Consider the following 22,952-nt stretch of genomic DNA (forward strand, 5'->3'; position numbering starts at 1 on the left):
TCCAACCACTTCATTTTCCACCCTCTATGCATCTAACATGCCCCTATTAGAGTGTGTGTCCAACGAGCTGTCTAACACTTAGTCAAATTCTCAACTTGGACCTCTCAAGCATTCATTACCTCAGTACTATACGTCCAACTCTAGTTTTCTTACCTAGTTATGCATAGTTTAATGCATGGTTGTCCATCACTTAACCATTTCTTCCTGTATGCGCTCACATAGCCTTAGACATCCCAAGATGATTCATCTTACTCTAACATGCATCCAAATGAATCTATTCTTGTCCAAGCATGCGTTCAAGACCCCTACAATTCCAATTATGCTTCCAACTCTAGGGTAACTCATCAAAATCTAAGCCTTTACTTCTAACATACTTAGTACATAATCCAAATTTCTTATTCTACCTTGGACTATGCGTTCACATTGTCTCTCAACACTTAGTCATTTTGTTATCCTTTATTTTCAGGCCAATTCTTGCCTTTAGGCTTCTCTAGGTTCAAAGCATATTTTGAACACTTAGCCAAAATTCTGACTCCAACCTAGTATCCCCCCAACACTTAGAAAATTTTCCCTAGGTACTACTATTTCCTCCAAAGCATAGTTCAAACTCTTAGTCAAAATCTTACGCTCCAAATTTTCAGCTTGCGTTCCAACTAAATATTCTTAATCCCAATGATTATTTAATGATCTTTAAACTTAAGTGGAGGGAAAAGAAATCGAAGGCTTACACATGTCTTACTTCAAGTATATATTAATTAATGTCTAACATACTTATATTTTATATATGATATACGATGGATGAACTTAGAATATCATGCTTATAAGATGAAACACGTGGTATACTTCAAAATAATTTACTAATTGAACGTTGATTATTTTTAGGCATACTGTAAATACACTTTGAATGTTGATTGGTATTAGATATACTGCTGATATGCTCATGTTTTACTTCAAATATTTATTGAATTGATGTTTGATATACTTATGGTTTATATTTGATATACTATGGATATACTTGAAATATCGTGCTTACAAAACAAAACACACATGTTTTACTCAAAAATAAGTTACTGATAGAATCTTGATTGATGTTAGATATATTGTTGATATACTCATATCTTACTTCAAGTATCTACTGATTGATGTCTAATACACTTATGTCTTATATCTAATATATTGTTGATATATTTGCAATATCATACTTATAAAATGAAACATGCATGTTTTCCTTCAAAATATGTTTAAAGATTGAATGTTGATTGATGTTAGATATATTGTTGATACACTTGAAATTACTATTGATATACCAAATTTAAAGTAAACATAAATATTAAAACTTGATTTGAATTTAAATTTAAATTTGGTATATTAGTTATAAATATGACATACCTTAATTTAAAACAAAAAACAGATTGATTCGTCAAAATCTAAATCGGAGAAAAAAAATATTAAATCGAACAAAATAATATTAAAAAGAAACACAAATATCTCCTATAGTTGAACAAACAAATAATAAATGAAAAAAGAATCGAACAAAAATACAATATATGGTGAAGATGAAAAAAATTGACATGTTATTAAATTTTTAAAAATAAAATACATGTTAATTAAAGAGAGAAGAAAAATGATCAAAATAAAAGACATAAGATTCAGAAATTAAAAATAAATTAGTTTAAAAAAGTACACCTAAAATGATGTACATTAGTATTTACTGCTACCAAAAGCTGAAATCGAGAGGAAAAATAGGAATTAAAAACGTGGTTAAAAAGGAAAAAATCGGCATGCATAATAAACAAAATTAAAAGTTTTTTTTCTTTCTTTATCATGTGTGTAATTATGAAAAGAAGAAATACATGCTTGCTATTTAAGAATTCATATGTCTGGATTTGAGATAGAATTGAGTTCATATGTCTGTATTTAGAATAAAGTTGAGTTGGAATATCCAGTACAATTTTTTGAACTCTAAATAATATTCCTTTATGATGACTATTTTAGTATTGAAATTTTTTTATTCAATAATTCTATCCATGTTTGTGTTAGATAGATTATGAATTACAAGTTTTCTTTTAATTTTTAAATTTTTTCTTTCTTTCTTTTTTCTTTTGGAAAATCAAAGAAAAATCAAAAGTTTTTATTCCTAATTTTTCTCTATGAATTTCATCCTCATCTTTTTTTTCTTCTTCCTCCTGGTATTGCTATGTATTTCTACTTTGTCATGAATTTTTTTAATTGAATCTCCGTCACCATCTTAGCGGTCAATGAATTGTCATCACATTTCTTGTCAAAAAAATGTTTCAAGAAAAAAATCTCCATTTTATACTTTTTTTTTATTATGTGTTACATACTATTTAACTACATACATGTTTTTCCAAATATTAGTATCACTCATTTGATATGTGAATTTAGTTAAATAAAAATATATTTTACAAATTTCTACATATAAATATCGCATTTAATGTAGACAATACTATTATTTATATAATAAACAACCTTAAAACATACTTTAACAATCATCAGTCTTATAATAATAAAAAGTGATTGCCGAAGTTGATTATCGAAAATGATTTTCGTTAAAGTTTGTAGTTGGGAGTAGCTGTTGGAACCTGAAGTTGTTCGCATGAATGTGGTAGTGGAGTTGGTAGCCGAAATTTGTCATCGAATGTGGTTTTTGGAATCCAAAGTTGGTCACACAAAGGAGGTTGTCGAAGTTGATTATTGGAGATGCTTTTCGCGGAAGTTTGTAGTCAGAGGTGGTTGTCGGAGCTCGAAGATGATGAAGGTGGTATTGGAATTGGTTGCCAGAGTTTTGTCGTCAGAGATGGTTGTCGAAGTCTAGAGTTAATCATCAGAGTTGGTCGCTTGAAGGTGGTTATTGTCAAAGTTTGTAGTTGAAAGTGGTGGTCAAAGCCTACGAAGGTGGTTGTCAAAGATGGTTATCGAAGTTTGTTGTCGAAGGTGCTTGCCGAGTCCGTCGGAGTTGGTCGCGCGAAGGTGGTCGTCGAAATTAGATCACAAAAGTTGTCATCAGATGTGGTTGTCGAAACTCAAAATTGATCATTGGAGTTGGTCGTCGAAGTTTTCGTCAGTTATGGTTGTCGAAACCCAGAGTTTCTTCCCATATTGTGGCAATGATAGTCGTCGACAATGGCCGATGGGTAGAGTCATTGAAAACATTGGAAGAAGGAGAGTTGGGATGAGTTGGTAAAATATACCAACTTAACTATACCAACATTTAAAGTTTGTGGGCTAAACATTGAGTTGGTATATTATACCAATTAAATTCAAATCAACTCATGTTTGTGAGTCAAACATCTCCTAATAAATAAGTTAATTTTAGAAAGTATCAAACTGGCCAAAAAAAAATTCAATTTTATTGACCAAGTACGCGCAATTGCAAATTTAAAAACCAATTAAATACTTCTATTTAACATTAATTTATCAAAAAAAGTTGTATTTACAAGTTAAACACTAAGGTCTAAAGTTCAAATCTTGCTAACGAATTTTTGTGCAATTAAAATCATTTACATTAATGACATCTTACAAGTTCCAACTGATATCAATTTATATTTTTCATTTAAAATAAGATATTTGTAATAAATAGTAAAATAGGGGGAAAATGTAAAAAATTATCTTGACTAGTCAATTTCTTATTTTTTTTCAAATTTCCAGTTTCATCCTCTCTTGTCTTGTTGCACACCTTCTTTCATCTTTTTATTTTCTTTCTTTTCTTTGATTTTTGCTTCTTTTCTTTTTTATTTTCCTTCCCTTTCTTTTTTTAATTTTCTTTCATTTCTTTGGTTTTTGTTTTTGTTTTTTTTAATTTTCTTTCATTTATCTGGTTTTTGTTTTTGTTTTTTTAATTTTCTTTCCTTTCTCCAATTTTTGCTTCTTCCCTTTTTTTTCAAAAAAATAATCTTTCCTTTATCCAATTTTTGCTTCTTTCATTTTTTCATAAGATTTATAAGGCTGAATTTCGTACCCAATACTTGAAAGTACCCCATTCATAAGTGAATTAACACCAACAAACCAATCATCCAGTTTGATTATTATAACGAAACATTAAATATAAATAGCAAATGAAAATGGATTTGAAAGATACTATTTTTTTTAATCCACAAATTTGCACCATTTTTAGAAACATTTCATAAAAGTTTGAAATAAGAAATGAGAATAGTTATTAAACAAGTTTATTTCTCAAAAAATAAAAAATGTGAATGATATCAAATAGGTCAAAAGTCTTTTTCTTTTTATAGGACTTTAAGAGTATGATGTCTATCAGAAATAAACTTGAAAAAATAGCATAGATGGCCCAAAATGAAGAGCACAAATTGAAATATTTGTGTACCATAATATTTGTTTACAAGATTAAACAAAGAAGAAGAGTTTGGTTTGGTTATTCATTGTTTTTACGAAAGTGCCCTTGAGAGGTATCGAAAAGAAAAGGGACTGCATGAATGTTTGAAAATGATAAGGAAAGGGACAATAAGGTGGTTAGTTGCTATCATTGATAGAAGCTAACACTGATAGCACATTATCGATGATAGAAGCTACCACTGATAGCATGTTATCGATGATAGAAGCTACCACTGATAGCATGTTATTAGTGATAGAGAGCTATCACTGATAGCATGATATCAATGAGATCATTGATATCATGATATTAGTGACATCATTGATAGCATCTTATCAATGATGTTATCAGTGAAAGAAGCTATCACTGATAACCACGATATAAGTGATATTAGTGATATTGGTGATAAAAGTTAGGTGACATCTATATATCGAGTTTTTTTGAAATTTCATAACTAGTTATAGAAGTCTATCATTGCTAGCCTTAAGTGTTAATATTTCAAGGTTAACTCTAATTGATGAAAGTCTATCAGTGATAGCGGTTGATAACTGCAATCAGTGATAGCCACAATATAAGATTATTAGTAATAGCTATTGTATTAATCTTTCAAAGTTGATAGTCATTTATGAAAGTCTATTAGTGATAGCCACTTATAGTTTTCCATCACTAGTATAGTTCACTCTTTCAAAGTTATTGGTATTGGGATTGATGTCTTAAATCTTTTGTATTCTCGTAGTTTGTAAACATTGTATAAACAAGTTGTTATTAATAAAATAATTGTTATTTTATAAGCATGTATTCAATCCAATAAACTAAAGATCCTAGGTTATTTTATGTTATTTAAACAAGTATATAGAGAAATACAGATAGATCTTGTTTAAATAATAACCTAAATGGTCTGTAGTAGATGGATAAGGATGGATGCCCTATCCTGGTGACACTACTGATACGTCCCGCTTTGTAAGTGTTACAAGTGTTGTAAAGTGTTACAAATGATCTAATCCTAATCATTCATGTGGAGACACGTGAGCAGGGTATCCTATACAAAGAGTTTGTATAAGACCGGACCACGAAATGATTAGTCTCATTATATAACGTTGTTAATAATAGACTTACATTTCACTAAGATGACCATAGGTGACATAATATGGATCCTAAGTGAGTTATGAACTCCTACTCATAAAGGCAGTCCTTTGATTTGTATGGGTGAGAGTGACCAGACTACCAACTCAATAAGCCTACCATTTTGGGGATTCGTCTGACTAGGGAGCTGGAAACACAATTGCACAAGACAGAATTCACTCATTCCCTGAGTTATTCTTTTAAAGGCTGATTCTGGGGCTTGAACGTAGTGGTCACACTCTCTCCTGGTCCGAGAAGGACTTGGTCATGGTTGGACTATGGCTTATTGTTCATTAGAGCAACCAGTGGTACTTAAGGAGTTAAATGTAACTACAGGGGCAAAACGATAATTTTGGCCTAGTTGTATTTACGAGCAATTTGTGAAGAGTCATCGCGTTGTTGATTAGTTATATCCAATGGATACAGAAACATATCTGTAGTGCGAAAAGTGCAGCTCTGGTCTTTAGTAGAATGATCAATAGTTAATGAAATTGGGTAATTTAATTAAAGAGTTTAATTAATTATCCAAGTATAATTAGAGTTTCAATCTACAGATCCATAAGGTCCCTTCTATAGCTCAACAGGGATTTAATTGAGAATTAATATTAGATTAATCTGAAGTGTTCAAATTAATTGAAGAAATTAATTATATACGATATAATCAATTAATATAATGTATTTGACACATTATGATATAAGGTAATATGAGAGGAATTTGAATATGATTCAAATTATATGGATGAGATTCATATAAGTAATTTAGTGTAAATATGATTTATATTAAATGTCATGTATAGTTAAGAGAAAATAAATCTATAGGTTATATTGTATTTGATATAATATGTAACGATAGATTATGTGTTATATGGGATATAACATATAATTGATATACATATAATAAGGTTGTTATTATATGTATAATTATAATTATTATTAACTAAATTAATATTATTTTAATTAAAGGGAGGGAGTTGTAACCCAACCCATACGTGTAGTATGTGGGAGTTATGGAATGAGTGGGTCACTTCTTCATCTCTCTCCTTAGATTCCTGGGAGAACTGTTCTAAAAAATCACACAGAAAGGTTCTCTGAAAAATCCTCTCATTCCCTCTTCCAAATCAAAGACAGAGCCCACAACTTCTATCAATTCTCAGCCCTAGAGAATACAGAAGGCTTCATTTGTGGTGGTGTCCCAATTAGAAGAATAGATCGTGATATGTTCGAGGGAAATCTTGAAGAATTGTTCTTCAAAGGTAAGTCTTTCTTCTCCATTTTCCCTTTTGAATAGCATATTGTAAATTTAATTTTAAGGCATAATTTGTTTTCTTTTAATTCAGTAATTTCATAAATTTTTTGAAAAACGAAATTTGGATCGATCCCCACTTTCCGCTGCGAAAACCTTCAATGGTTTTCCATTCGATTGGTTTTCTTTCAATGTTGATAACTACTTATAAAAGTCTATCATTGATAGCCACTAATAGCCTTAACTACTAATATTTTAAGGTTGATGTCAATTGATGAAAGTGTTTCGATGATAGCCACTGATAATTGATAGCAAATTAAAAGCTAATGTTTCAACATTGTATTAATTTTTCTCAAATTGAAAGCTACCACTGATAGCAACTATTAGTGATAACAGTTGAAAGTAGCTTGACTATCACTAATAGTTGCTATCAGTGATAGCTTTCAATTTGAGAAAATTGGGAAGGAGTGACCAAAATGGTGGCTAGGTGTGGGCTTTTTATCTTTTACCATTTTTGTTCTATATATACAATTATTTTGTCATTATACTACATATTCTATTATTTTGTGAATTCCATTTATACAATTAGCCCTTCAAAATAATGAAAATTCGAAGGAAGATAATGATATGGTAGTCCTTGAAAACACTGAAAAGAATATTTTAATTTTTTAAAATTTTAAAAATTAGAATTATTTAGGCCCCGTTTGATAATCATTTAGTTCTTTGTTTTTTATTTTTGTAAACCTATTTCCTCTCAATTTGTCACAATCTAACAATGATTGAATTCTTCGCCAAATTTCAAAAACAAAAACAACTTTTTAGAAGCTACTTTTTTTAGTCTTCAAACTTTGACCTAATTTTTTAAATCATTGGTAAAAGTAGATAACTAAAGAAGAAATTTGGAGGTGGAAGTAATGTCTATAAGCTTAATTTTAAAAAACAAAAACAAAAAATCAAATGATTACCAAATGAGGTCTTCTTAGTTACGTCTTAAATGTGCTCTAAAAAGAACTATGCCTTCAAATCAAAACAACTAGCAAAAATGGGTTTGGCATATTAGAAGCACAAATCTCTTGGAGGGTGTTTGTTTCAAGGGTTGGGATTGGATGGGTTAGGCTTAGCATCTTAAGCCCAATCCTTGTTTGGGCATGGATTTCGCTTCCTACATCCTTTTCCCATGGGTTTGAATAGTGTTTACTATCCAAAGCCATGGGTTACCTCTCCCCTTTTTTTTTTCTAATTCAATCTAGGAAGTGCGCCAGTCAACCTCCGGACACCACCTTCAGTGACTACCGTGGCCAACTCCAACGAATGTTGCCGGTCAACTTTGGCACCACCTTCGACGACCGCCACTGAAAAACTCCGACCCCCACCTCCGACAACCGCCACCGACCAACTCCGATCGCCACCTCCTACAACCGTCATTGGCCAACTCTGATCGCCACCTCGTCGATTGCCATCAACCAACTCTGGCCACCACCTTGGTGACCGTCGTCAACCAACCTCTAGTCGCCATTGGCCAATTTCGACCACCATCGGCCAATCTTTGGCAACCCCCTTCCCCCACTGGCACAATTCTGACCACAACTCTACTGGCCCTGTCTCTTATACACATCTAGATGTGTATAAGAGACAGCTCTTAGTATATAATAAACTAGACAAACATATATATAAAAACACTTTTAAGAAAGAATTGCAATACATGTATTTTTTTTTTTTTAATGAGTTTTTATCAAAAATGTTTAACTAAAAATGAATTTTTGAAAGATATATTTTTTCTAAGTCATTCCAGATACGGCAATAGACTGCAATTGTATAGTTATATTTATTTAGGTTATATGTGTAGAACTATATATGTTTGAAAGCTCTAACTTAATTTAATAATTTTTTTTTGTTGGTCAATTTATGTAGCTCGAACACTTATAATCATTTTCTATACGTAAAGATTTAAAATGTTTAAAACAACTTAGCGATCAAATAAAAACTAAAACTCAAAATTTATTATTTTTTATTCTTCAAATGTAATTTGATAAGAAAAAAGTATATTAAAATATTAGTTTATTTCAATTTTAAGTTAGCGTATTATGTTAAAAAAAATGATCATTTTCAAATTAGTTAAAGTGACAAAAGTTTATGAAATTTTATTTCAAAATCTAGTAAGTTTAGAATATCAAATTATTAAAATAATAGACTAAATAAAATTATAATTTTAATAAAAAACTCTATTTCAATTTTTTTTAAAAAAATTCTCTTCTAAATTTTTTAGTTTATGTTAAACTTAACAATATTAAGATGACAAATTTAAACTAATCTAAAATCTAACTAGTGATTAAATAAAAAAATATTTCACAAACTAAATATTTATAAATCTGCACTTCATTCACAGACTACTTAAGTTTGCACTCCAATACAGTCTAAACCCCCAGTCTAATCCCCTAAACTTAACATTCCCAGGTTTAAGATTTCAAACCTGCACACCAAACCCTTTGTTGGTTATCAACACATACTTATTGTTAGGAGTGCATACAAAGTCTCACACTAATTGGGACAAGAAGTGACCATGAATATATAAACTTGAACAATTGTTTTTATTAATATGAAGCCTTTTGGTTGGTATCAAATATAAAATCTTGAGGGTTCATGCCCAAAACAATAATATTCATGACCGTTTATGTCCAAAATGGACAATATCAGATCATTATGGAGATAAGTGAAGGTTTTGTTGTTCTTATGACGTATGTTATTTAGCTGTGCTCATTTTTACACCAATTTCTTGGTTTTAATTTTTTGAATGTAAAATTATAAATTTACTAATAAACAAAATATTGATGGAACAAATACATTAAATAAATATAAATTTATTTTTTTTATATAACATGAGAAACAAATTATGATCACTATCTGATGCTCTATTTTTCAAATTAGGGAAGGAAATAAAGACAAAAATGGTTTTTCCTTGCAAACAAAGAGAAGGCAAAGAATGATTAACAGAAATCGTGGACACCAAATATCCAAGTCATATAAATGAGTTTATCACGAGGTACACGTCTCTTTATCATTCTCAATATCATCTTTAATAATTATATATATTGTTCATCATTATTATGTTTTAGTAAGTCCACTATAATCTTATTTAATATAATACATTTTTTTAAACTTTGTATTGCATCTGATTAAAATAAAACAGATGGTGACGTTTCATATAATGAGATTTTTTTTTTTTTCAAACATCGATAACAAAGTGATGGACCAAACTGTCATTTAAAGCTTGATCTTGTTGAACAAAATATGCTCCATTATTTCAAGTTGAAACTTAAACACAATCCTCATTCTGTAAGGCTGTACTATCAAGTACATTCCTTAAGAAAACAAGAGCACAGAAGAACATTTACATTCACTAATACTCCTCACGTTGCAAGAGAGAAAACAATGGTGATTGAAAGATTGAAAGAGATTTTCTGTTGGATTGGAAGATAAGAAAGGTAAATATAAAGCCAGATTCGGGAGAGAGCGAGTCGCTCAATCACCGAATAAAATGTGTGAGAATGACTATTGATCTATTTACAATTTGCCGCGTAAAATAGACCACAAGTTCTACTACATTGGATTTGAATCCTCTTCTAAAATAGTTAGCGTTGTCATCAATGCACTTACCTTGGCAAAGCATTTGCTTGCTTGCTAGGAGTTGTTGGCTGCTGGTTCAGATATCTGGTTTCCAGATAACTTTGACCTTGCTGTCGTGATTCTTCTCTAGAGCTGCAACTTTGGCACGATATGCTGCTGCTGCCATGGCGCTTTTAAAGCCATGTCCTCGAGAGAAATCGCAGGCTTCACTCATGGAAGCATATCTGAGTTCAGCAGGGGGAATGAAACAATCAATGGACAAACCAGGGACGTTAAATGCTACTTCCTCAATAGTCCAAGCTTCTTCCATCCTGGTTTTTGTGTGACTCATGGCTGTTTCCCCAAATCTGAAAAGCGTTACTACAGATCGACCGGAATGAGCAATCATGATCCCCTCTACTGGTCGGTAATCATCAAGGAACGAATTGATTGTGGTTTCCCAATAGACAGCATCGCTTCCATTGTTTTGAATTCGGGTTAAATGTGAATCTTCTAAATGTACAAGGAGCCCAGATTTCTGGCTGAAGTATCCAAACATGGTGTGTCTGATTATCTCTGCAGGTCCTTCACTTCTTGCCTTCAATGTTGAAGGATCTGTACAGAGCTTGAGGATGAAACAATCTTCGCTATTAACACTTTTCTCCCCAATGCATCTTGCATTAGCAAACATGCTTGCTGTAGTTTTTGGATCAAGTCCCTGCATATAATGAACTTGGTCAAGAATGCTTCAATGATAAAGCCAAATTGATAATATAAAATGAGTTCGGTCTAAGACAGCGGTGTCACCTGAAGGGCACGGCGAAGGGGTCTAACAGGCCCTTTGGCGGCATGAGCACCGAGCCAAGGTGTGTGCCTCCACACCAACTTCCCATTGCAACCAGCATGAACCTTGCTACCACCCAATGCAAGCTCAACATACCACATATCTGGCTTCATCTGCCATAAAACAAATCCGCCTGACTCTGCATCTTTGGAGGAATTCCGGGTCCTTACCACTTTGTTAGCTGTTTCAAACTCACATGCTATCATTTTCACCTTTCCCATGGCATAGGCATTGCTAACAGAGTTTTGAAGCTTTTGCCCTCCCGAGGCTGCTGTGTACTGCTGCAATATATATTGAGCAGATGAATTTTCCTGCAGGAAAAACCCTTTTGAAATGTTATTATCTAAGACTCATCCTGAAAACCCAGTATCCAGAAAACATACCATACATCTCATCTTGAATAAATAACACGAGACAGAAATATTAAGATCTCTCTCAGTGTACTCTACATTATACAACATTATTATCTTGAAAACATATAATATACAGAGATCTTAATTTTGGAATAAACTTGAGTGCCAACATAAAAGGAAGACAAGACTTCTCAGTGGAAAAAATTAGCTTAGAGAGTGAAAAATTAGGACTAACAATAGGGATGTCTTTAATGGCGAGGTGGGGCTGAGGCTCGGTGGAGCTAACATGAACAGGAGCTAACGGAGCACCCAAAACTCCAAGCAGCAGCCTCAGATCAGATCGTTTCTGGGCAGAGCAAGAAACAGCCGAAGGTGCCCTACAAAGCTGACCCCTCATCCAGTTTCCCCATTTCCCCTCCTTCGATTCTCTGCTCTCGTTCCCGTCAGGCCCTTCCTTCAACGGCGACAATGCCTCCTCCGGCCTTAAGCTTCCAGATCTTTCAATCATCAAGTCCGGTTGCGACATTTGGTGGTTCTTCCTCCGCCGTAGTAAACCCGACATAGGAGACGCACTTCTCGCCGGACTTTTGGCTCTTGACCTTCCAGGTGAAAGCCCTCTCACTATCTCTCCCTTTAGCGCCGAGAAGAATCCTTGTTTTCTCTCCATTTCAAAATTGAAACAATTTGAGAAAGAAGAGTGAAACAAAAAGAAGACGAGCTCTCGAACTATATGATGGAATGAATATCGTAATCAGCAGCAAAAACGGTGTACAAAGTTCACTATCTACCGAATAGCTACAAATCCAGAGGGGGAAAGAGAACGCCGTTTCGCAGAAGAAAACAAGGAGATTCAAAGGCTAATAATAATGATAAAGAATTGGGGTTACACTTCACTGGTAGACAAGCAAAACTGTAGCCAGCTTCAGGGTATTTTATATAATTACGATCTGGGTCGCCCTGTTTTGTCTTCAATTGTTAGTCACTAGGGTCGTTTACTATACTGCACTGCTATAGCCTTCGAAAGTGGGGTTGGTCCTGAAAGACGAGAAGGATCTAACAGTGACGGAAACTTGCAGGAAGAAAAGGGATTACAGCGATCTCCGGGCGGCGGGATCTTGGGAAATGGAGACGAAGAAGAAGAACCCAAACGGTAGATAGGGTTGGAGGAGCGGCTCAAAGCAACGGTAAAAGCCACTGGGAGGTCGTATTTGGTCAACACTACACCAAACTTTAGAAGGAAAATTGAAAAAGTAAAAAAAGAAAAAAAGAAAAAAAGATCATAGGGCAGTGTGCAGATTAATGCTGGGCCCACCCGCGGACATTAGTAGCGTGCCATGCGCTTGCGTTAGCCATTTTCCATTTTCTGTTCATTAAAATAGTTCTTTCGTAATTGGAACAAAATACGGTAAAAACCACGTGATAATTTTGACCATTAAGATTTTTTAGTATTCAAAATCTAGCCGTTCAATTTAATTTTTTATGAAATTTTTTATCCTTACCCTTACTTATAGGACCAATAATTTATTTCCAAAACTTTATTACATAATGATTTTTTTTTTTCTAGTTTACCTCTAATTTAATGGAGGATATAATATTTTAACCAGATCATTTAATTACTAACATGGGTAGGCTGGTGAAATTCATTGATTTGTTGTTTTCAGTTTGGACCTTGCAGAAATGAGGTTTATTTTTAATATACATGTGAGATTTAGGATGTTGTCACATCAAAGGATTGCTAAATAATATAGTTAAGAGAACATTATTTTTAGTTTTTTTTCCCCCAAATCTATGCACGTTGGTTTGGATATGTGGGAAGAAAGAAGATGGTGCGTTATTTGTTACCGGAAAGAGGATCGGCAATCACGGAAAAGACAAATGGGGTTTGCAAATGTTTGTCAAAATGTAGTTGGGAGTTTTCATTTGGAATCGCAGTGTTTGGCAGCTACCAAACACTTGACTTATCCCTGGATTATACAATCCTTTCTTCTTCTTCATATTTTCCCTGGTTCACAAAAGTCCATTTCACCGCAAATCTCGCTGAGTAGTAGCCAGTAGGTAGAGAGCTAGGGGCATTTTTGTCCAACTCTTCAAAGTAAACCACTTTACAGAAGCTATCTCGAATCTCGCTACCTGTATTATTATTATTATTATTTATTTTGTTTTGGAGAAGAGATCATTTCATAACCAATCTATATGCTTAAAAGAGCTGCAACTGCAATAGCCAGCCAGCTTCCTCTTCTGCTGCGGTTTGGCTTTTTGGGATCTCTATTTTGAGTTTTCTTGATATCATCAACCCATGTGGTCTCAGCCGTCTGATTGGGGATTTATCACATCATATTTTCACACCAAAACAAAGCTGCTCAAAAGACGATGAATCTTATCTCAGATGTCATACGCTTTATCATTGGGGAAGAGACCACACAACACAATTTTCATTTCCCTAAAAATACCCCTTTCCTTTTATTCTTTCTTACCTTTTTCTCTATGAGCCATCCAAAATCACGCAAATGGCATTTAGTTTAGGTCACCTTTACATGTGGATCTTCATTTCAATTGGACCTTCCATTGAAATGAGCTCCAATGCTAAATCTTTGAGATTGTGATTGTTGGTGTTTATTAATCTAATTTTTCAAAAGCAATATGATTCTAATTGAGCTTGTTTATTTCAAATTATTTATTCAAAGGTAGAACAAAAATGATGAAAACCCCATCACGCCATTTCTGATTGACAATGACAACATCGAACACAACCATTCACCCCTATTTCAAACAATCTATCGGCCGTTTTAACCCGCTATTCTTTACTTCCTCACAATTCATCTTTCGATTTCTATTTTCCAGTTTTCATCGGTCATTTGTTTGCTCGTCCTCATGTAAGTGTAACATATTCTACTTTTTACTTCGATTTTTTACTTTGTATCAACTAGCAGTCGTCTTCAATTAACTGTTCATATCACATACAACTAGGCTTCGAGGAACATATACATCCAAATTCCTAATGTTATTCGAAACTTGAACTTGCATGTTTGGTATCGTTACTTTTCAAGTAGTACAAATTCGTCATTAATCTGGCCAAATATCAACTCTATTTGATTTTTTATATCTTCTGTTTATACTTATCGATGTAAATATCGACTTCCTTATCGTCTATGGTATGGTTGTGTGCTTCACTGACAGTCATGTCGGTTAAGTCATATAGTAAGTCAATATGAAGAAGGATAAATAAATCAATCAATAATGGTTAATCATCACTGGATATCGATCAGTTGCCCCAACGATCGAAAAGGGAAGGGGAAGGTGGATGAGGTGGGGAGGAAGCGCCATGTTGGAAAAGGACCAAGCGACACGAAGGTCCAAAAGAAAAACTCCAAACGAACATTGGTGGTCATATCAAGTGACTCTGAGTAGGGTTCTTCTTCTTCTCGTAGGGTTGGGGGGTTAGGGTTTGCATATTCCTTTTTTGTTTGTCTGTTTTTGTTTGGTTTGGTGAATGGCGAACCCCAACCCCATTAACTCTCTTTTGTATGGTCATCTTCTCCATTGTATTTAACTCTAGTTTGTATAAACTTTTCTTATACAAATGAACGAATATTTCTGCTTTCATCGTTTGCTATTTTTCCTTTCCTTTATTCATCAATATTTGGTTTGTGTGATTGATGGAACATTATAGCGGTAGATCGACAACCATAGCACGAATGTCATTATAACAAAAATTTAAAAGTTCAACATTTGGACCGATCAAACAAAATAAAACTGATAAAAGTATCGGTATCTTAATCACTATCGACTTCACCATAGTAATCAGTAGATCGTTAAGACGAAGAAAGGGTGTTATAAATATTAAAGGCGCCAAAATCAATACCAATAATTTCATCTATAAACCGGTATCTCTTTATTTCAAAGGGCAAATGACGGAAATTGAGGCATAAATATTCGTACAAAATATGTGGGTCTCACTGCATATTCAAATGTAATAGGATTATGGACCTTCCCAAGCTCGATCAAATTACAATACTTCATTACAGATGTTACGGTAGACCTCACTTTTAATTACAATTACAGATGAACGTGTAAACAAAAGCTAAAGTAATCCTATAGGACACACAAACCGAATTGAGATTTATTTATACCCATTCCTCTATGTAAACGTGACCTTAATGTTAATTCAATTTGGTTGTGTTATCTCATTTTTTTTATAATCATTAATCGGTTATATAAAGTTGAAATGTACTCGCAAGAATAGGCCATGAGAAGGGTAGGTCATGTGACATGTGACACACGTGACATGTATGCCCCCAACCCTTCATATATTTATAGGGGTTCTAGTAGGGGTAAAAATGTGAATTCAACAATCCAAAACATTATATTATTTTGCTAAATCATAAGAAAAAATATCCCTTCTTTCAAAAGTTACAATATTACCTTTCACAATTATAAAAATTTCAAAACTATCTTTTAAATATAAATTCATTAGAATTTTGGGTGAAAATTGAGACACAAGTAGTATGACAATAACAAAAAAAAAAATTGAAACCAAACATTGTCACACCATTTTCAAGTCAGTCACACCCCTTTCAAACCTCAATTTTCATCAGATATAACAACATATTTTCTTTAATATTTCAACTTTAGAATAAAAATATTAATTTTTTAAAAAAATAAATGTCAAAATTCAGGGTTTATATTGAGCCTATTATTTTATATGATTTGATGCTTCTAAAAACTTGAAGAAATTAACATTTGGATGGGGACCAGTACACAGTACACACTGGCTCTGAGGGGCATACATGGTCGAAATTCTGAATTGGGAGTGGTGTCTTCCATTAGTGAAAAACTGCAGGATTTAATGTTGTAACCTGTAACCAATCCTTTACTATGTGGTATGTACAACCTTAAAAAGTCACATAAATATTTTGTTTACATTACAAAAGATTCGTATAATATTACCTTTGTTTATTGTCCATAAATCAAATCTGCCTCATGAGTCAAACGAATATTCTCAAACCAACCTGTAATAACAACAATGAGCAATGGTAACAGGTCAAGGCTGTACAATTTTGTCTCTGGTTCAATTTCTAAAATACAGAACTCATTCCAATAAAAATTCATGTTTTTCAACATATGTTTTTGTTTGGTGTGGTTTCTTTTCCTTCTTCCTGTGGTTTTTACTACAACTCTTTATCAGTGTACAAGGTTTCATCCCTACAGTCCTAAACCTTTCATAGTATGAGTGACGGTGTGACGCTACCATTATACACTCAGATTTAGAAAGCTATTTCAAACTCCACTCTCCCTTCCTAACCAAATCATATCTTTTCTTTAATTCTGAACTATACATCTGATAAACAGAATCATAACTTCAACCAAAAAAGGAAAAAAAAAAAAAAAAAAAGATCTATAATGGCTGAAGCTCTTGTTCGGGTCCTACTACACCAACAGGCTCATAGGAACTCAGTTCCCTCCGTCTATATCTCCAAATCAACCACGTGCTTACGGCTGCCAATCCAACTACTAAGGTAACTGCTACTCCAATAGTCATCATAGACCAGAAGTGCTGCTCCATCCATGTCCTGTATAAATCCGGATCAGGAGAAAACAAGAGTGAACATACAAACCACACATAAATGGGATTAACAAAACTGATCAATGGCATTTTTTAAGACTATATAACCTACCAGGCTGAAGGCAAATTACTATTTAAGAAGACGCATAAGGGAATACAGATACGAAACTTATTAGCAGTTACTGCAATTTAGATGTGAATGTTAAGCTTTGAAGGATTTTTCCCCGAGTACCATGCAGATAAATCCTTGCCCTCTCATTAGAAAATATATTCAAAAGATGAAGAAGGGGGGGATGTGCTCTAAATGCAGTGGCCAGTAAGAACTGAAAGTATAACATTCAAGAATATGGAATATATCTCACTTCTTTAACGGAGGTTCAACATTCAACTCAACCAGCTGATAACTTCCGAATTTTTCAGGAAGTTGCAAGTCATGTTCCTTTAAGCGAGAAATTATGTCCTGCAAATCATCATTTATAGTAAAAATATAGCTAATTGATGATATTCCAATGTCTTCACTTTGTATAAATAACCTCGGCGCTTAAGGACATAGCTTTTACCATTGCCGTGGTATTAGATATATAACCAGCAGGGTCAGCAGGGAAGATGGCCCATCTAATGAAGAATTCAGTTTCCCCTAATGTAAAGTTCAGCACATGAACCTAAGATCAGACAATTGGTAGTATTGTGTAAGAAAAACTTGAAACCGCAGACACTACAAAGAACGAGCATAAAGATATAGCAACAGCAGTGCAAGTCTTTTACGAGATTAAGTGAGAACATGAATTCTTCTTAAGTTGAGTTTGCACCATTAATTGTTTCCTTTTACGAGATTAAGTGAGAACATGAATGGTAAAAAGGTTAGCTCTAAATTCATTATTACCTGTGAGACATTAACTTCAAGCTCATTGGCAATAAATTCTGCAAGCTCAGTGATGTTAAGTTTCACGGAGGATTTGTTTACATGAAGCATCATATTAAATGTTATGACTCCAACCTGAAATTCACCTATACATGGAACAAAGGAAAACATAAAACACATACAGCAGAGATAGTACATAAATACTGCATAAAATAAAAGTCATCTGGTATTATAATCTTGAAACAATTAAGAGCAAAAAGACACTTCAACTTAAGAAAGGTAAGTTACTTAAGTCATAGGCAATCTCAAAATAAAAACTTGAGAACTAGGGATTAAAAACAGAGTTCTTTAATGTTTTCAAATATTGTTTTGGTAGCAAATACAAAAACTTGATTTCAATTTAAACATGTGTACTAATTGTGTTTGATAATATATTTATAAATCATAAAGCTAGTTGTAGTTACCCACTAAAATATTAGGTTAAATATAAACTATTATTAATTAATTTATGAACGTGTTTTAGGTTAAAAATTTTGTATAATTATTATTAGTTTCATATAATTTATAATACTTTACAAAGTATATATTTTAATTCAAAACAAAAATAATTTAATTTACAACATGAAATATTATATTTATTAACATTGTTATCCCTTTTTTAATAAAATTTTGCATTTTAAAATTTCAAATTCAAAATTTGGATATACTGAATACATTTTTCATAACAAATACACACACACAAACCAATAGCAAAACCTTACCGGAAAGAAATGGCACACTTGGAGAACCAGGTGGAGGAACTTCTTTACTTGTATTCTGACCATAGGAAGGTAAAGGAGCTGGAGGAGGAGCTGGAGGAGGAGCAGGAGAAAGATAATGCAGATTCTTCCAGAGTTCAGAACAGTTAGTCTTCCAAAACCCAATTGTGGTGTTCTCTCGATCATAAGTGACAAGAGTATTACGAACGATAATTCCTGCCGATGGAAAGAAACCATGACGTTTTACTCTAAAGAAGTACTACTTTGTTTTTCTTTTATTAATTTTGATGATCGTGATTATTGAACACCTAAGTTTTATCAAGGCATGCAATATAAAACCATCATATATACACAACCACAAAAAGCTCAAGAGAAAAACAATGTATACCGAACAAAAGAGAATTATCCAAAAATCCAGCAAAACTCTGCCATACCTCCCAAAAGTGTTGTCTGATCATTCCCATTTTTAAAGACTCCCAGACAATATGCACCACTAACCTTAGTATGCTGCAGAGATGGTTGATGAGAAGAGAAGGTATATACAATTTATGTAAAATTTACTACAAGTTATAGAAAACTGGATATATCATAACAATACATTGGAGAGGGAAGGCGAAAAAGAATTAAATCAAAGATGAGTACCCGGAACAAGTAGTTTTCTGGAGAAAGTGAAATTTTCTGTCCATTGGCAAAAACCATATCAACCTCTGGAAAAACTTTTGAAAGTTCAGTGACATCCCTAGCACAAAAAACCGATGCTCAACAATCAACCCAGAAAGGATAAACCTCAAATATCGGTGCTCCTAGCAAGAAATAAAAATACCTCCCAGCACCAGAGAAACAAATATCTTTAAAATTCGGGTCAGGACCACCAATTTGTTTCAGGAAACTAATCTTCTTCATTATCTGCAAATTAAACCACAAGTTAACAAAAAAAAGCACCATGTTTTGTAACAAAGAGCTGCAGAATAGAACGGGGGAGCAAACCAGGAATATGTACCAAACAATTGAGTCAAGAAACCAAAACTTCGTCATTCACGTGAACGAAAAAGTTAAAAAAATAGCATTATCCCTCATGCAACAACTGTAGAAAACCTGTTTTTTCTAATGAAAACAACTCTAGAAAAAAAAAAAAAAAAAATAGAAGAAGAAGAAGAAGAAGAAGAAAGAACGCCTTTTTTGCTAAAAAGAAGAGCTCAAGATGAATTTGGTATCAATTTCAAAATAGACATCTAGATCAGATCTTTTTGTCCAAAAGAAATTACAACGTTACATTCCGAATGCCAAAAACCGTACCCAACTCCTACATGTTTTTTCAACCATGAAACAGTCCCTCAACTGGGAGTCAATAGCATAAGCTAAGTGTCGCCTACTAGATGACAGCCATCCGTATGAGGAAAAAACAAAACAATTGCATATCATAACTATTATGTTTGGTAATAACAAATAGAAGACATCACCAAAATATGTTTTGAATATGTAAGAGTTCTTAGATAGTTGCACTAACGATATGTGATTATAAAGAACTACTTGAAGAAGTCTTCATTCAAAGATAAAATATAAAGGTAAAGAAAATAGTCAAATCAATGCAGAATGGTAAAAGATGAGATATATAACACACATGAATGAAATATTGGGACTGGGTAAACTCCAAACTCTCGATTGATCTGATTACACATAGAAGATCCAAATATCCTTCATAATAGATTTCTCAACAAGCATTTATACAGTTTCAATGGCTTTTAGGTGTTCCAAAATTCCATATCATATGCAGAATGAATGAGATGCTGAATCTTACTGGTGACAACATATTAAATTATAGGTGTATGTAACAGGCCCCAGACAGTAGATGAGCACTAAGAGTTAGCGAGAATATCGTGATAAGCACAAGGGTGCCTTTAAGCAGAAGGAATCATAAGTAGCACAAGAATGATATGCTTTGGGTGAAGGCAAGACCCTTTAAGATCAGAAACCAGAGATCAGATGTCGGAGTTGAAAAACTTACAGCATCCTTGAATGCATAGTAGGCTTTTTCTGGAAAATAAGCATATGTAGTTCCACTATCCAAGATAGCACCATACTTCCCATCAAAAGTGCTAGGATTCAACTTCAACGGCTTCCCAGCAACATGTATTTCCTTCAGCTCTATATTATAATATGGGCTGTTTCCATCCCAATGCTAGACTGTATTTATGAGATGTACACAAATATAAACCAGAAAAATGAATAAAACAAAGGCAGATTCAAAATTACCATACCTTCGAGATGGGTCTGAGTGGGTGAATACCATACCAGGGGGTGAAGAGATCCCGCCAAGAACCATTGCACCCCCACCAACATCCATCCCACCATAACATAACGAAAATGAATTGCTGATAACTCGTTTCTCAACAAGTTGGTCCATCACACTGAGTGTACCACGGCCCAAACCCATAATCCCATCAGCACGTTGGGTATAAAGATCACCAGTTTCCATAGTTTCACACCCAAAGACAGCACGCTGGGGTACAAGTTCACTTTCTTTTCCAAATGACATGATGTCCTCAGCAAGCACACCACTGCTAGTACTCATCTCTGCATACCGTCTCTCGTACGTACACTGGACTCCATTGTCATCACAGTTACAATCGACATTGCACTTAACAGGTTGATATGTGCTAGACAGCTCTGGTTGGAACCTTGGATCCTAAAAATAGCATGGTCTAAAAATAAATCAAGTGAAAACTTGTTTTAACAAGTTATATTGGTTTGTAGGGTATAAATAGAGTAGTCAGTAGTTCAAACTATCTAAACGTCCTATGACAATCAATATTTTATATATATATAAGACTATGACAATCAATCTAAAGCACCTAGTCCAATGGAACATGCATAAGCTTTAAGTGACTAATCTAGCATGATCTTCCAATGCACACCTCAGAACTACTATCCGCTAAACAATTTGCAAGGATACTAGTAAATTGAATGAGATTTGAACTTTCACATGAAAAAATATTTTGAAGGCTTCACATTTCCTAAAATGACAAATTATGACCAGAATTTTTCAGTGAAGCCTTTTTTTTTTTTTTTTTTTTTGAGCTATTCTCACAAGAGATCCTACTACATTTGGTTGTCAAGATAACTTCTAGGATATTAAATACTAAGTGGGCAGCCACCGTAACTAACTCATTTCCTTTTAAATCCTTTACTGTTTACATTAGTGTCCATTGATCACTGGCCAACCAAAAGTAGTTTTTCACCTTGTTGGCCCTAACTGGTTTGATTTTTGTGAACCCATACACAGAAATTCACTTCCAAAGAAAAACATGTACGAAGCCGTGATCCCAGATGGATCAGATGCGCGATCGCTAATCTCTCCTTCATCAGCGATTCGACCAAGCCCAGTTCTAAGATCCCATGCTTACACCGTCCTCGACAGTTATAGACTTTGAAGAAAAAAGTTTCAAGTAACAGTATCATTATCTGTAGGCCCAAATTCGAAGCCACAAAACAACTTGCAGATATTTAGATATAGATAGCAGAACTGAAAAAAGAACGCAGATCAGCAATCAACCGAAAGAAACCTGATGATTCCCGCACTCTACGCAGTTAGAGCATGGAACATACGTCACAGTACTTCCGGTATCGACGATAAGAGCAAATTCTTGTGGAGGAGTCCCAATCCAAAGACGTGTCGTGTAATACCTGCGGATATAAATGCCCAGAACCTCCAATTCTCGATAAACATATAAATAATTATAAAACAGAAACGTAAATTCGAAAATTTCTGAAAGACGGACCCGTTGGTAAGGAGGTCATCGTGGAGCCTCATTCGAGCATTTGACGAGTGGGGCTTACCCAAGTTCTGCAGGTGCCGGAGACGGTGATCACGGTCCAAAACGCGCTGATGAGTAGAATTCATGGGCGAGATATAGAGAGGAAGAATCACAGGCTGTTGCTGATAATCGAAATCTCTCGCGTGCACAGAAGAGGAAAGAATCCTGCCTAGCAAATTAAAACCAACTAAACAATAGAAGACGATGGCAGAATATGAATCGGCCCAGGGCGGCGACATGGTGTGCCGGTGAACCGTACGCGACGGTGCAGACGGGACAGAAATGACGGAAGAGAGGACTCGGTAATATGCCCTCTCCGCCTTCCCCCAAATTACTGAGACTGAATGAAATAAAGCCATTGCAATCTTTTCTTATTTTCCAAAAAAAAAAAAAAAACTAAACTAATATAATGATAATAATACTAATAATAATAATAAT

General features: G+C 33.9%; 2 protein-coding genes across 2 annotated transcripts; both read right to left on the reverse strand.

The window, feature by feature from the left end:
* Positions 1–10,015: 10,015 nt before the first annotated feature.
* Positions 10,016–12,742, reverse strand: LOC120087006. Its single transcript, XM_039043848.1, has 3 exons — positions 11,752–12,742; positions 11,127–11,474; positions 10,016–11,037 (listed from the first exon to the last, which is right to left on the reverse strand). The coding sequence occupies exons 1-3, from the start codon at positions 12,181–12,183 to the stop codon at positions 10,417–10,419; spliced, it is 1,401 nt and encodes a 466-aa protein (XP_038899776.1). The 5' UTR covers positions 12,184–12,742; the 3' UTR covers positions 10,016–10,416.
* Positions 12,743–16,564: 3,822 nt separating this feature from the next.
* LOC120086228 (aspartic proteinase 39-like) lies at positions 16,565–22,888 on the reverse strand. The gene is made up of 12 exons (XM_039042774.1): positions 22,479–22,888; positions 22,263–22,383; positions 20,958–21,385; positions 20,705–20,861; positions 19,523–19,605; positions 19,342–19,438; positions 19,134–19,206; positions 18,703–18,915; positions 17,963–18,087; positions 17,640–17,741; positions 17,442–17,539; positions 16,565–17,086 (listed from the first exon to the last, which is right to left on the reverse strand). The coding sequence occupies exons 1-12, from the start codon at positions 22,871–22,873 to the stop codon at positions 16,912–16,914; spliced, it is 2,067 nt and encodes a 688-aa protein (XP_038898702.1). The 5' UTR covers positions 22,874–22,888; the 3' UTR covers positions 16,565–16,911.
* Between the last annotated feature and the right edge of the window lie 64 nt (positions 22,889–22,952).

Source organism: Benincasa hispida, chromosome 9, assembly GCF_009727055.1.
Source record: "Benincasa hispida cultivar B227 chromosome 9, ASM972705v1, whole genome shotgun sequence".
Taxonomy (NCBI): Eukaryota; Viridiplantae; Streptophyta; class Magnoliopsida; order Cucurbitales; family Cucurbitaceae; genus Benincasa; species Benincasa hispida.